The 13,199-nt window shown below is 44.3% G+C and overlaps 1 protein-coding gene across 1 annotated transcript; it reads right to left on the bottom strand.

The window, feature by feature from the left end:
* Positions 1-1,458: 1,458 nt before the first annotated feature.
* Positions 1,459-10,310, bottom strand: LOC309516547 (uncharacterized protein; the record flags this gene model as incomplete). The annotated part of the gene is made up of 2 exons (XM_082195311.1): positions 9,311-10,310; positions 1,459-2,407 (listed from the first exon to the last, which is right to left on the bottom strand). The coding sequence occupies exons 1-2, from the start codon at positions 10,243-10,245 to the stop codon at positions 1,459-1,461; spliced, it is 1,884 nt and encodes a 627-aa protein (XP_082051437.1). The 5' UTR covers positions 10,246-10,310.
* Between the last annotated feature and the right edge of the window lie 2,889 nt (positions 10,311-13,199).

The following is a 13,199-nucleotide window of genomic DNA, read 5'->3' as shown; positions in this document are numbered from 1 at the left end:
ATTAAGAGTTGGTAAACAGTAAAATAAAACCATGTGCCTCTATTAAACTTGAGCCATATCTTCCTAAGGTTAAAGGCCAAGAGCAAATGGAAAAGAAAGCAACTGGCTGGAGAAGGGGAGTGTAAACAGAAGAGGCTTTTTTTCCTATTTTATTTTGAGGCTGTAAACTAGTCCTTCCTTTTTACTTTGAGAAGGTTTATTCTTCTAAAAAGCTATCTATGATAATGTATGAAATATACTGGCTTAAATGTAATTATGCAAAGGATCTAGAAAGAAAGAAATGTTAAATTCTTATTTCATAGGGTCATATTGCTGTAGGAGACCAGGGGGGCAGATGAGCCCAGCCCCCTGCCAGACAGGAGACGCCATCAAGCACTCCTGATATATGGTTGTCAGGCCTTTGTTTAAAGACCTCCAAAAAGGAGATCTTTCATTGATGATGCATGAGAATGTGAACCCAAGATCTCTGACATCTGTTTAAGATAAAAAGTTAAAACTATTAACCATCTGTTTTGGAGGGCAATAGGGCAAGGAGGGCAAGAGGTGAGCTGGTAATTAAGGTTCCTTGTTGAGACAAATGTAAGATATATGACTACTTATTTGTCATTTATAGATAGAAGAATATATAGCTTTTTGTATCCCATAAAAGGCAATAGGAAATGGGTGTATCTTTTAGGATTGGTTATAGCAATCAGCCAATAGGAAATTCAACCAGGCTGATTGGACAGAGGCAGCCAAAGGAGGAGCAAGGGGGCTGGGCTGAGGGAATATAAGTGCTGGCCATAATGGCAGGAGCCCAGGCCAGAGCTTGGTAACCATATACCACTGTGCCTCTCATTTATTTGTCTGACAAATAAATTATTATTTTAATTTCTCTATTGCTGCGTTGAATATTTCATTCCAGCTAAGCGTTAACCACAAGCAGGGTGCTACATGGTCACTACCATTACACTTAACTGTTGTCACGTAGGGTTGCCACACTTACTATAATAGGTGGAATGTGCCGGAATCAGGGTGCCTTGTATGGATGATAAAGGCAGGAATTCATCATCTACATCTGTAGCAAGGGATTGGAAACTGGCTAACCTGTAGAATTCTTGCCTGGAGATTTTATACAATTGTGATTGCGGCAGGGAAGCAAAGTGCCTTAAACAGATATGTTCAGTCAGCAATTCATCATGGCTATACGAAGCATGTGACTGAGGAAGCTGCTGCACCTGTGGATTTTTTTTTCTGGATACATGTCTCCTCCCCCATCCCCAAAGCCAGGACAAAGCATGGATGCATGGTACCAAGTTTGTAAGCAAGCATAATAGGCAACCCTTGAGAAAGTGTTCCCTGTTTAAGGGGTGTGAACAATAAAGTGCCTTAACCACCCATTTCCTTGATATTTTAAGCAGGTGTAGAAATGACATACACCTCAAATCACATGTGGTGGTGGCAGCAGTAGTTTTTAAACTATGGAACTGATTTATTGTTTGGAAGTGTCTGGTAAAACAGCTTCCACAGGGCAGTTTTGACATCCTTATTCCTCATGCTGTAAATCAACGGATTCATCATTGGAGGAACCACTGAGTATATCACAGCAAGCACTTCATCCAGATTATATGAAGGGCTGGAGGTTGGCATGACATAGGAGAAGATGCCTGTACTAAGTAAGAGAGAGACAACAGTGAGGTGAGGAATGCAAGTAGAGAAGGCTTTCTGCCTGCTTGCCTTGGAGGACATTCTCAGCACTGCTGTAAAGATCTGCACGTAGGATGTGACAATGAGCACAAAGCAGCCAAGACCTAAGGCTGAACTAAAGAGAAGGGCCCACATTTCACTGAAGTATGGATCAGAGCAGGATATCTTCATCAGGTGTGGGATTTCACAGAAGAACTGAGTGATGATGTTGGAGCAGAAGGGCAGTGAAAAAATGGTCCCTGTGTGCAGAGCAGCATTAAGGAAGCCTGCTGCCCATGCCCCACCTGCCAGCTGAACACACCTTCCCCACTTCATCACAGAGGTATAGTGCAGTGGGTGACAGATGGCCACATACCGGTCATAGGCCATGACAGCGAGGAGGAAAATGTCTGATGACATGAAGAAGAGGAACAATAGCATTTGTGCAACACATTCAGAATAAGAAATATGTGTTGTGTTCATCAGGGCATTAGCTATTGATCTGGGAATGGTGACGGTTGTGGATCCAAGGTCAACAACTGATAAGTTGACAAGGAAGAAATACATTGGGGTCTGAAGGTGGGTAGTTCTAGCTACCAGAATGATGATGAGGAAGTTTCCAATGAGAATTGCCATGTACATTGCTGTGAAGACTGCAAGGTGTAAGATCTGGAGTTCCCTTTGCTCTGAAAATCCCAGAAGCAGGAAATCTCTTACGATGGTTACATTAGACATGTCTTCTCAGTCTATTGGGGGAATAAGAGAGACCATTATAAATGTTGCTTGTGCAAGAATATGGTTCCATCCAGTATCTAGCAATGGCCAACTCAATACCTATTGGAAATCAAAAGCACCATAACATTCTACCACTCATGTTCTTCCACAACTGGTATTCAGAGACACATATCTTCCAACATTTTCCATTGAAAATAGTGACTTCTATTATTAATTATTATTATTATTATTATTATTATTATTATTTTGTTATTTTGTTATGTATACTCCGTGCCTCTGACTGCGGTGCCCCAACCACTCTGGGCAGCTTCCCACATATATAAAAACATAATAAACCAGTAAACATAAAAATGACTTCCCTTTACAGGACTGCCTTCAGATCTCTTCTAAAAGTTGTATAGTTCATTATCTCCATGATTTGGTGGTCACATAATTCCATACCCCACAACATTTCTCCAATGAAAATAGGGACATCCTAAGGAAAAGCAGGAGGGACGTGGGTGGCGCTGTGGGTTAAACCACAAAGCCTAGGACTTCTCCAGAAGCAGCTTAGTCATGCTGGCCACATGACCTGGAAGCTTTACACCGGCTCCCTCAGCCAATAAAGCAAGATGAGCGCCGCAACCCCAGAGTCGGTCACGACTGGACCTAATGGTAAGGGGTCGGAAAAGCAGGACATTTCAGGATCAAATCAGAAACTGAGAAAGCTTCTCTAAATCCAGGACTGTCGCTGGAAAATATGGGCACATGGAGGGTCTAGAGACATATTCTAACTTAGTGATATTTTTAGGGACAACTGTAAGGTAGAGGTTGCAGCATGCTCACCATTTGTGTAAACAATAAATAAAAATCCCTAAACTGAACAGCACAGTTAAATAACAAACAGTATGACCCCCAATTTTCACATACAGCCTCTTCCTGAAATCTCCACTTTCTGTAGAGCAGTTTGAAAAACCTCACCACATCTACTCAGAATTAAGACAATAGGGCTTATTCCCTGCTAAGTGGGGTTATTTCCTGAAAGCTAGGAATGATTTGCTTTATATTCAGAAGCAGTAGAGATCTGACTGTCAGAGTGAAACAAGAGGGAATATCCATGCCCTTTCATAGTGTCTGTGTGCATTTCTCATCTGCATCAAGCTTGTTTGGGGTAGAGGAGAGACACTATGCTGAGCTGCAGCCATCACTGCTCTGACCCACCATCATTGTTCATATGCACCTGCAGTCTATCTCTCTCTCCTACTATCTGCCTCTGATTTAATGCATATATATAATTAAACACTGATTCAATCTAATATGTCATTAAATCGGGGAAATCTATGAAAGGCTGCATATCAGCATTTGTTTAAATTCACGTGGGAAATATTCAACTAAAGATTACTCAAAGCAGACTCACTGAAATTAATTCACCTAATTTAGTCACCCCACGCATTTCAACAGGTCTAATCTGAGGAGGACTAATTTAGGCTTGTCATATTTCCAGAGGTAAAAATCTGGACACCCCATAGCCCCTCCACCATGCCAGAACCAGGGCCCGGATTGCCTGCACCAGAGTCCCTGCCTGAACCAGAGCTGCCCAAGCACACACAACCCCCCCCCAAAAAAATGGGACATTTGCTTTAAAATGTAAAATTACCTGGGGGCATGTAGGACCCCCAAAAGAGAACATGTCCAGGAATTCCCAGACATATGGTCAGCCTAACAAACATTGAATAATACCCATTGTTTCTGCTTCACTCGGGGGCAGTTTGGGATGAAAGAGACTATAGCCAGGATCCAACTACAGTTATACAATAAGCAAAGGTAGCCATAGTTAACCATGAGAAAAATCCATACTAGGGTAATTATTATTATTATTTATTTATACATACATACATACATACATACATACATACCCCACCCATCTGACTGGGTCTCCCCAGCCACTCCGAGTGGCTTCAAGCAAAATATTAAAATACAATGGTCTGTTAAACATTAAAAGCTTCCCTAAACAGGGCTGCCTTCAGATGTCTTCTAAAAGTCAGATGTTTATTTCTTTGACATCTGATGGGAGGGTGTTCCACAGGGTGGGCACCACTACTGAGAAGGCCCTCTGCTTGGTTAATAATAATAATAATAATAATAATAATAATAATAATTTATTTATACCCCACCCTCCCCGGCCAAGACTGGGCTCAGGGCAGCTAACACTGAGTAAAATACAGTAAAAACATTTTTTTAAAAAAACAACAACAACAAAGTTGATTAAAATATAAGTTAGAATATAGTTTTAAATACAGCTTAAAATGCAGCCTCATTTTAGTGGTAGCCTATAGATCACTGTCATAAGAGGAGAAAAAAATCAACTATTCACCGGGGCCAAACTATCAATGCTGGTCCTACATGGGCCAGCAAAAAGAGCGAGGGAAAATTTATATAAAAATCCCATATAATGGGTTCCATCAAAAATAAATAAATGAGGAGGGGGGTTAGACTGAATTCAGCTCAAAGGCCAGGTGGAACAGCTCCGTCTTGCAGGCCCTGCGGAAAGATGTCAAATCCTGCAGGGCCCTGATCTCCTGCGGTAGGGCGTTCTACCAAGCTGGGGCCAGAGCTGAAAAGGCCCTAGCCCTGGTTGAGACCAATTTAACCCCCTTGGGGCTCAGGACTACCAAAATGTTGTTATTTATGGACCTTAAAGTCCTCTGCAGGGCATACCAGGAGAGGCGGTCCCATAGGTACAAGGGTCCTAGGTTTCCTGTAACTTTGCTTCTCGCAGTGAGGGAACCACCAGGGTAATACCTTTCTCAACCTGTGGTAATCAGCCTTTCTCAACCTGTGGGTCCCCAGATGTTGTTGAACTACAACTCCCATCACCCCTAGCTAGCAAGGCCAGAGCTCAGGGATGATGGGAGTTGTAGTCCAACAACATCTGGGGACCCACAGGTTGAGAACCACTGCCTTAGATGAACCAAAATTTCACAAAATAATTGCACTCAAGTTTCACTGTAATCAACAGTCCTGTTTAACTGTGTTTTAAACCTTGTGATTTCAATAGACGTAAATGACTGGTTCTTGCTGTATCAGAACTCTCGCCTATAGTCAATTGGCAAGTATCGTACCATAGAGAGCTGGACAGAAATAGCTCAGGATGCCTAAGAAAGGAAAACATGCTTAGCAGAAGTATGTATTGCTATCCATTACTATCCCCACAATATTTACACAATACATGAGGCCATGCTGAGGCATGAAAGGAAATTGCATGGTAGATGTCACATGGAGCATGATGTCTGCTTGGCTGCCATTTGTAAACCCCACAAATAACATGCCTTCTGAGAACAGGCACTCACAAAGGAGTGAAAATACAATGTCAGCTAAATGCACTTATGCCAGAAGAAGATCAAAGTGCATGACAGGGGATCACTAAGGGATTAGATTCACACAATACATTGATGTATAGAGTGGATCTGGATTGATTAGAAGTGAAGGAGGTTTGCGGGGGATCAGAAATAGACATGTACAGAAATGCAAAAGTAAAATTAAATACTGAGGCAAAGGAAACCATAGAGAAAGAAAGAGAGAGGTTTGATAACAGTTTTAAAACTTTCTTTCCCTACAAATATTTTCCAGCTGGATGCTGGAAATTCTCCCTGAATCTTAACTTGCCATATAACATGATATTTATCACTTTTTCCATCCATCCACTCCTTCAATCATCCTTTCATCTACCATTCATCATTCAGGGCAGCAAACAGAATGTCCATATTTACTTCATGTACTTACATTAAATTCCTATTTCTTTGACGTTTGAAGGAAGCAACCTGTCGTTGTGCAAGCATAAGCTGTGTGCCTTGCTAGGTACAAGCAGAACTAGTAGTGCTAAGGAGTGTGAGCAAAGGGATAAGAAGTGTAAGAATAGTTCCTAGGGATTAACTACCTGAAGGTTCTGTGCAACTCTGCAGCAAAGCCCTAGAGACAAAACAGTGTCACTCTTACATGCACTCTTTTGAAGCATTTTTCATCATACAAGGCCCTTATTCTTGCATTGTGCTGAAGGAGCAGAACCACTGTATAACGGTGCCCCCAGCTCCCAGCTCCCCTAGATGGTCCAGAAGGATGTTATGATTAATGGTATCAAAGGCTGCTGAGAGAGACATGCAGAATTAGGAAACAGCTTTCGCCTTTGTCCCTAGGCTGCCAGAGATTATCAACCAGTGCGACCAAGGAGGTTTCAGTCCAGTGATGAGGCCTGAATCCCGATTGGAAGGGATCCAAATGGTCGGCATCCTCCAGGTATGCCTGGAGTTGTTCAGCAACCACCTGCTCAAACACCTTGCCCAAGAACGGAAGATATGAGACTGGGCGATAGTTGGCCATATTGGCCAGGTCCAAAGATGTTTTTTAAAGAAGTGGTTTAATGACCGCCTCTTTCAGCGGGTCTGGGAAGTTTCCCTCACAGAGGAGAGGCAAGCATTCCCCACCCCATGGAGCCTATCACCCAGCCCTTCCTGGCTCTCTTTTAAGAGCCAGGATGGGCAAGGATCAAGGAGACAGGTGGTCGGCTTCACTCATTCAAGCAGCCTGTCCACATTCTTGGAGGCAACAGACTGGAACTGATCCCATGCAACTTGACTAGACAAAACTCTAGGACTCTTCTGCCCTGGCCCTGTTCCCATGGTGGGGTGTACCTCTTTCCAAATCTAAGTGACTTTATTTGCAAAAATCATTGCAAAATCATTGCAGGAGATCTTGGGGTCCTTACCAGGCCCCAGTGGCAAAGATGGTTGTGAACCTCCTGAAAGAGTCTCCTGCTACTGTTTTCTGCAGATACAATAGAGGCGGTGAAGAAGATCCTCTTCGCCGTTGCTATCGCCACTTGGTAGGCTTAACGTTGAGCTCTAACCTGTGTCCGGTCAGATTCAGAATGAGTTTTCTGCCACTGGCGCTCTAGCCGTCTCAGCAATTGTTTCATTGCCCTCAGCTCTGGGGGAAACCATGGAGCTGTCTGGGCTCCATGCAATCAGAGAAGGCGCTTCAGAGCCAGAGAGTCGATAGCCCTGGTTAACTCCACATTCCAGCAGGCCACCAGGGAATCAGCTGAAAGGCTATTAACATGGGATAAAACATCTCCTACCACTCTCTGGAAAGCATTTGGATCCATTAAGTGGCAGAGGCAGACCATCTGAATCGGGCCCACCTCCCTGCAGAGGGGAAGGGTCATGGAGAAGTCCAGGTGCACCAGGAAGTGATCCAACCATGACACTTCTTTTGTTTTGCTTTTATTTAGTGTCAGATCACCCACATCCATAGAGGTGAACACCAGGTCTAAGGCATGTCTGTGACTGAGTTGGGCCAAACATATCCAGGGACAGCCCCTTGAAGGCCATGCTTTCCACGTAGTTCCGAGGTACCCCTTGTAAGGTCATGTTGGCATGGATGTTGAAATCCCCTAGGACAACCAAACTAGGTGTCTCCAGGAGAACATCCACCACAAAACCTGAAGCAGCTCGGGCAAGGAATCCTTGGTGCAGTGGGGAGGTTAGTACACCAAAAGGAATCCTGTACTGCCCCTATTGCCCAACTTCCAGAACATGCACTCAGAAAACTGGGTCTTCCCAATAGGATGCCTGGTGCAAACTAATGACTTCCTAAAAATCACAGCAACCCCACCCCCACCCCGTCCATATGATCTGGGTTTCTGTGTGTAATAGAAACTTGGTTGACAAGCAGTGGCAAGAACAGGCCCATCTGCTTCATTCAGCCAAGTCTCTGTTACACATGCCAGGTCAAGTCCTCCATCCCCAATCAAGTCATTGATTCTGGTATCTTTCCGGTCAAGCCCAGACCTGGAGGCAGGGATAATCTTCAAACAATGACTGAACCCGCCTCCTTGGTAATGACATGGTCTGATCTTAGCATAGCTCCTCCTCCCAACCATGATCACTGAGATCGGGTGTCCCAGTGCATCCCCCCGTGGAACCTGCCCCAGCCATTCTGTTGGCTGGGGCCCACTCCCAGGCAGCCCTGACCCTCTCCCCTTAAAAGCAAAACACGAACTATACCGAAGAAGAAGAAGAAGAAGAAGAAGAAGAAGAAGAAGAAATAGAAACTAATAATAAGAAAAACAATTTACAATTACATTAAAACTAAACCTATTCCCAGTCCCACCCAAATGTCCATCCCACCCCCCAACAAAGAAAAACACACACACAAAAACCCCATAATTTAAAATGCCACAGATAAAAATAAATTTAAAGGAGCCCTCTCTGCTGAGCTACAGTCCTCTACAGCAGCTACAGTCCTTGTGAAGCCCATCCTTTTGTTGTTGTTGATGATGATGATGATGATGAAGTCACCATAAATTTGTTCTTCTGTGAACTTTCTGAAAACAATTTGAAAACTATATAACTAGGTAGAGCAACAAGGATACCTACCCCAGGGGCAGCATAGACTCAAAGGTTATGTATTATATTTCCATTTTTTAAAATAATATTGAAATTCCCTCACACACAAAAAAATCAGAAAACAATAACAAGTGGCTTTTGCATGAAAGTGTTGTCCCAGGAACAAATGCTTGTCCAATATGGAAATATTTCTTCCACTTTAAGTGATTAAGGGGGGGACTACACTGAAGCAGGGTTAGGGTTGTGTTCAGTTCAGTTTTATTTGGAGTAACGCATTAAAATCAACCACCCCAATTTCTGTTTATTACTTTTAAGGTGTCACTTCTAAGTAGGACTTACCGTGCATACAACACAAACATTTTACATTCCCAGTGATATTAATAATAACTCACAATTTGAATTTGATATATTATGCAATGCTAAAATTCAATACAGTGAAAATAAAGTGGGAAATGATGTAGGTTTTATGTTAAATTATTCCATAATTTAACACGAGTAAGCAGCAGGGTTATCAGTGAAAAGGAAGCATGGTGTTCTTGCTTAAAATCTTCCAGTAAAACAGCTTCCCCAGGGCAGCTTTGACATCCTTATTCCTCATGCTGTAGATTACTGGGTTCATCATTGGAGGAACCACAGAATATATCACAGCAAGCATCTGGTCCAGCTTGTATGACGAGATGGAGGCTGGCATGAGATAAGTAAAAAGAATGGTGCCAACTAAGACAGAGAGAACAATGAGGTGGGGAATGCAAGTGGAGAAGGCTTTTTGCCTGTTTGCCATGGACTGCATGCTCAACACTGTGCTGAAGATCTGCACATAGGTCAAGACGATGAACACAAAGCAGCCAATACCTAATGCGCAACTGAAGAGCAGTGTCCAAATTTCATTGAGGTATGAATCAGCGCATGAGATCTTCATTAGGTGTGGGATTTCACAAAAGAACTGATTGATAACGTTGGAACAGAAGGGCAGTGAAAAAATAGTGCCAGTATGCACAGCAGCATTAAGCAAACCTGCCATCCACGATCCGCCTGCCAGTTGGATGCATCTTCCCCACTTCATCACAGACGCATAATGCAGTGGGTGGCAGATGGCCACATATCGGTCATAGGCCATGACCGTGAGGAGGAACACATCCGATGACAGGAAAAAAACAAAGGAAAGCATTTGTGTCACGCATTCAGAATATGAAATCAGTGTTGAGTTCATGAGCGCATTGGCCATTGATTTGGGAATAATGACAGAGGTGGAGCCAAGTTCTCCTATCGATAAATTGACAAGGAAGAAATACATTGGGGTCTGAAGGTTGGTGTTGAGGGCTACTAGAATTATGAGAATCAGATTTCCTGTAAGTATAACCAGATACATTGCTGAGAAGATTGCAAACTGTAAAAGTTGAAACTCTCGTTGGTTAGAAAATCCCAGAAGCAGGAAATCATTGATTATTGTTATATTAGACATTACTTCTCCCTCATGCTCAAGAGGTACAGTAGCACAGATTACCAGTCATCAGAAGCCAGGAATTGAAACCTATAGAATGGGGGGGGGAATACTATTAATCTTCATAGATATTAACTTATATTGTCTGAACATTCAATACAGCATTTCTTTAAAGTGTGTTCTCACTACAAAATAGCAACATCAGAATAGTCAGGTATACTCCTAAGAAGATCACAAAGTGCAAAATTTGCCATTCTTGGTCCCTCAAAATTTCCAGTAGTAGAAAATTGTTAATGTTCATTCTAAAGTCTTATTTTTTCATTAATATTAGAATTATATTTACTGCCATGTATGATATTTTTTATTACTTTATTGTTAAATGAATGATATCACAATTTCAGTTTTCCCAATGTAGCTTTTTACTGGATCCAAACACATTTTGCGTCAACAGAAAGGCACATCCACTAATAAGTCCCCAACCACCTGCAGCCAACTTGAGTATCTTCACATTGCATTTCTAAGGGTCCTTCAGTACAGAGAGTTCAGTGGTTTGCAGTGAGGAAAGCAACCTAGGAAAGTCCTACTGTACAGGCACAGATCTCCTCACACTTCCCTGGTTTCAGACTTTAGTCTTTAAAACAATGTTCAGACATTAGGTTGATAGAATGCCTGTTGTGTTTTGGTGCTCAGAAAATACCCTGAAGCTAAACTGGTTTTGCTATGAACACTACCTGGAAGGCAGAGTGTCACTGAACCATATGTTGGCCACCCTGAGATCTTTTCAAAGGCAAAAGGTTCATAAACAAATAAAATAGCAAAGGCATGGGACACATGTTGTGAGGAGCCCCTTCCACAAAGTGGCTTCTCAAGGGTCACAGAAAAGGAGAATGGAAGGAGTTGAAACATTTCTTCTGGAAACCTATTCATTTTATTTCTCGAGGCTCTAAGTCAATACGATTCTTGTGAGTTTACTTTACCATATTGTCCTAAGCTGCAAGTGATTCCTCAAACTCCTGACTCACTAGCTATTACCATATTTTTCACACTATAGGACGCACTTTTTCCCCTCCAAAAATGAAGGGGAAATGTGTGTGCGTCCTATGGTGCGAATGCAGGCTTTCGCTGAAGCCTGGAGAGCGAGAGGGGTCGGTGCGCACCGACCCCTCTCGCTCTCCAGGCTTCAGGAGAGCCCCACCGCCAGCCCCACAAGCTCGGGGGACAGCGGGAGAGGCGCAGCGCGCCCTTCCCGCTGTCCCTCGACTTGGTTAGAAGGCTGGCGGGGGGGAGCCTGCTCCTCCCCCTCGCCAGCCCCGCAAACTCGGGGGACAGCGGGAGAGGCGCAGCGCGCCTTTCCCGCTGTCCCCCGAATTGGCTAGAAGGCTGGCGGGGGGAGAAGCCTGCTCCTCCCCGTCGCCAGCCCCGCAAACTCGGGGGACAGCGGGAGAGGCGCAGCGCGCCTTTCCCGCTGTCCCCCGAATTGGCTAGAAGGCTGGCGGGGGGGAGCCTGCTCCTCCCCGTCGCCAGCCCCGCAAACTCGGGAGACAGCGGGAGAGGTGCAGCGCGCCTTTCCCGCTATCCCCCGACTTGGCTAGAAGGCTGGCGGGGGGAGAAGCCTGCTCCTCCCCGTCGCCAGCCCCGCAAACTCGGGGGACAGCGGGAGAGGCGCAGCACGCCATCCTGCTGTCTCCCGACATGGTTTGGAGGCTGGCGGAGGGCTTCCTCCTCCCCCAGCCCCGCAAGCTCCCAGAGCGATGCCAAAGCTGCGTGCAGCTTCGGCATGGCTCTGGGTCCTGTTCTGGGGGAGGGGGAAGCTTGGGCTTCCCCCGCCCCAGCCCCGCGCCTGGCGGGGGGGGAATATTTTTTTTTGCCTTTATTTCCCCCCCCCAAATCTAGGTGCGTCCTATGGACCGGTGCGTCCAATAGTGCGAAAAATACGGTATCTCTGTTCCCATTCTTGCCTCATCAGTTTAACATGCAATGTATCAGCTTCGGAAAGAAATAGCATAAATCCCATATTGTGTACAGGGTTTAAAAGAACAGTAGAAGAAGTTGTTCGGAGAGGGGGAGTATATCTGGTGAGGGACACATCATGCTCCTTTCTGGGGTAGTTTCTCCACCTTTGGTCCCCCACCATGCACTCAGCTCTCACCTGTGGCTCCTAGAAGCTGTCTCCTCACATTTCATGCCAGTATGAGAGATCCATCACAGTCTCTTCTCTGTTGGATTCACAGCTCCTTTTGCTTCACAGGTGCATGTTAGAAGAAAAGGTTATTTAAAGAAGCACTGAGAGAGGCAGATGAATGTGATAGTGGAAGTATATTCGTTGCTAAAGATTAGCTCCCTCTTTCTCTTAATAGCATGGCACTAACAGCCCACAGCCACTGCCAAAAAAACAGAAGCAAAAGACCAAAGTTTACAATCTGAGGCTCTCTCTCATCATGAATTGCTGATACTGTCTACTTTTCTCATACTGTCTTTCTCATGCTGCATGCACAGTGAGACCCAGGCAAGGATTCCACTTCTGTTTCTTATCATACCCATATGGAATGGGGGCAGGGGAACTGCAGTGTTTAAGTAATTAAGGGAATTAATTCAACAGTGACATTGTTGCAGAGGCTGATGCAATGGCAGCTCCTAAGAATCCTTGCTAGGCATTGGGGAAATCCCTTCACCATTAGGGAAGCATTGATAGGCAAAACACCACCGTTAGTAGACAGGATCCCTCAAATTGTGAATAACCATATAATTGAAGCATGCATACACTACATGTCCAGCATATGGAAGAGTCCTACTTAAAAGCAGTTCCCACCCATCCTATATATCTCCCCAAGGAGGTTGACACTTCATGCAAGCTTATGCCACAATAAATTTCTGAATGTTAAAAGTGCCAAGAGGTTTTTGTGGGTGTGTGGGCAGACGAGATGCTCCTTGACCATGAAAACTATACACCATTATACCGGTGCGGGACTTGATAT

The sequence above is a fragment of the Podarcis vaucheri genome (assembly GCF_965113315.1).
Source record: "Podarcis vaucheri genome assembly, chromosome: 13".
Lineage (NCBI taxonomy): Eukaryota > Metazoa > Chordata > Lepidosauria > Squamata > Lacertidae > Podarcis > Podarcis vaucheri.
This window is presented reverse-complemented; position numbering and strand designations above follow the sequence as displayed.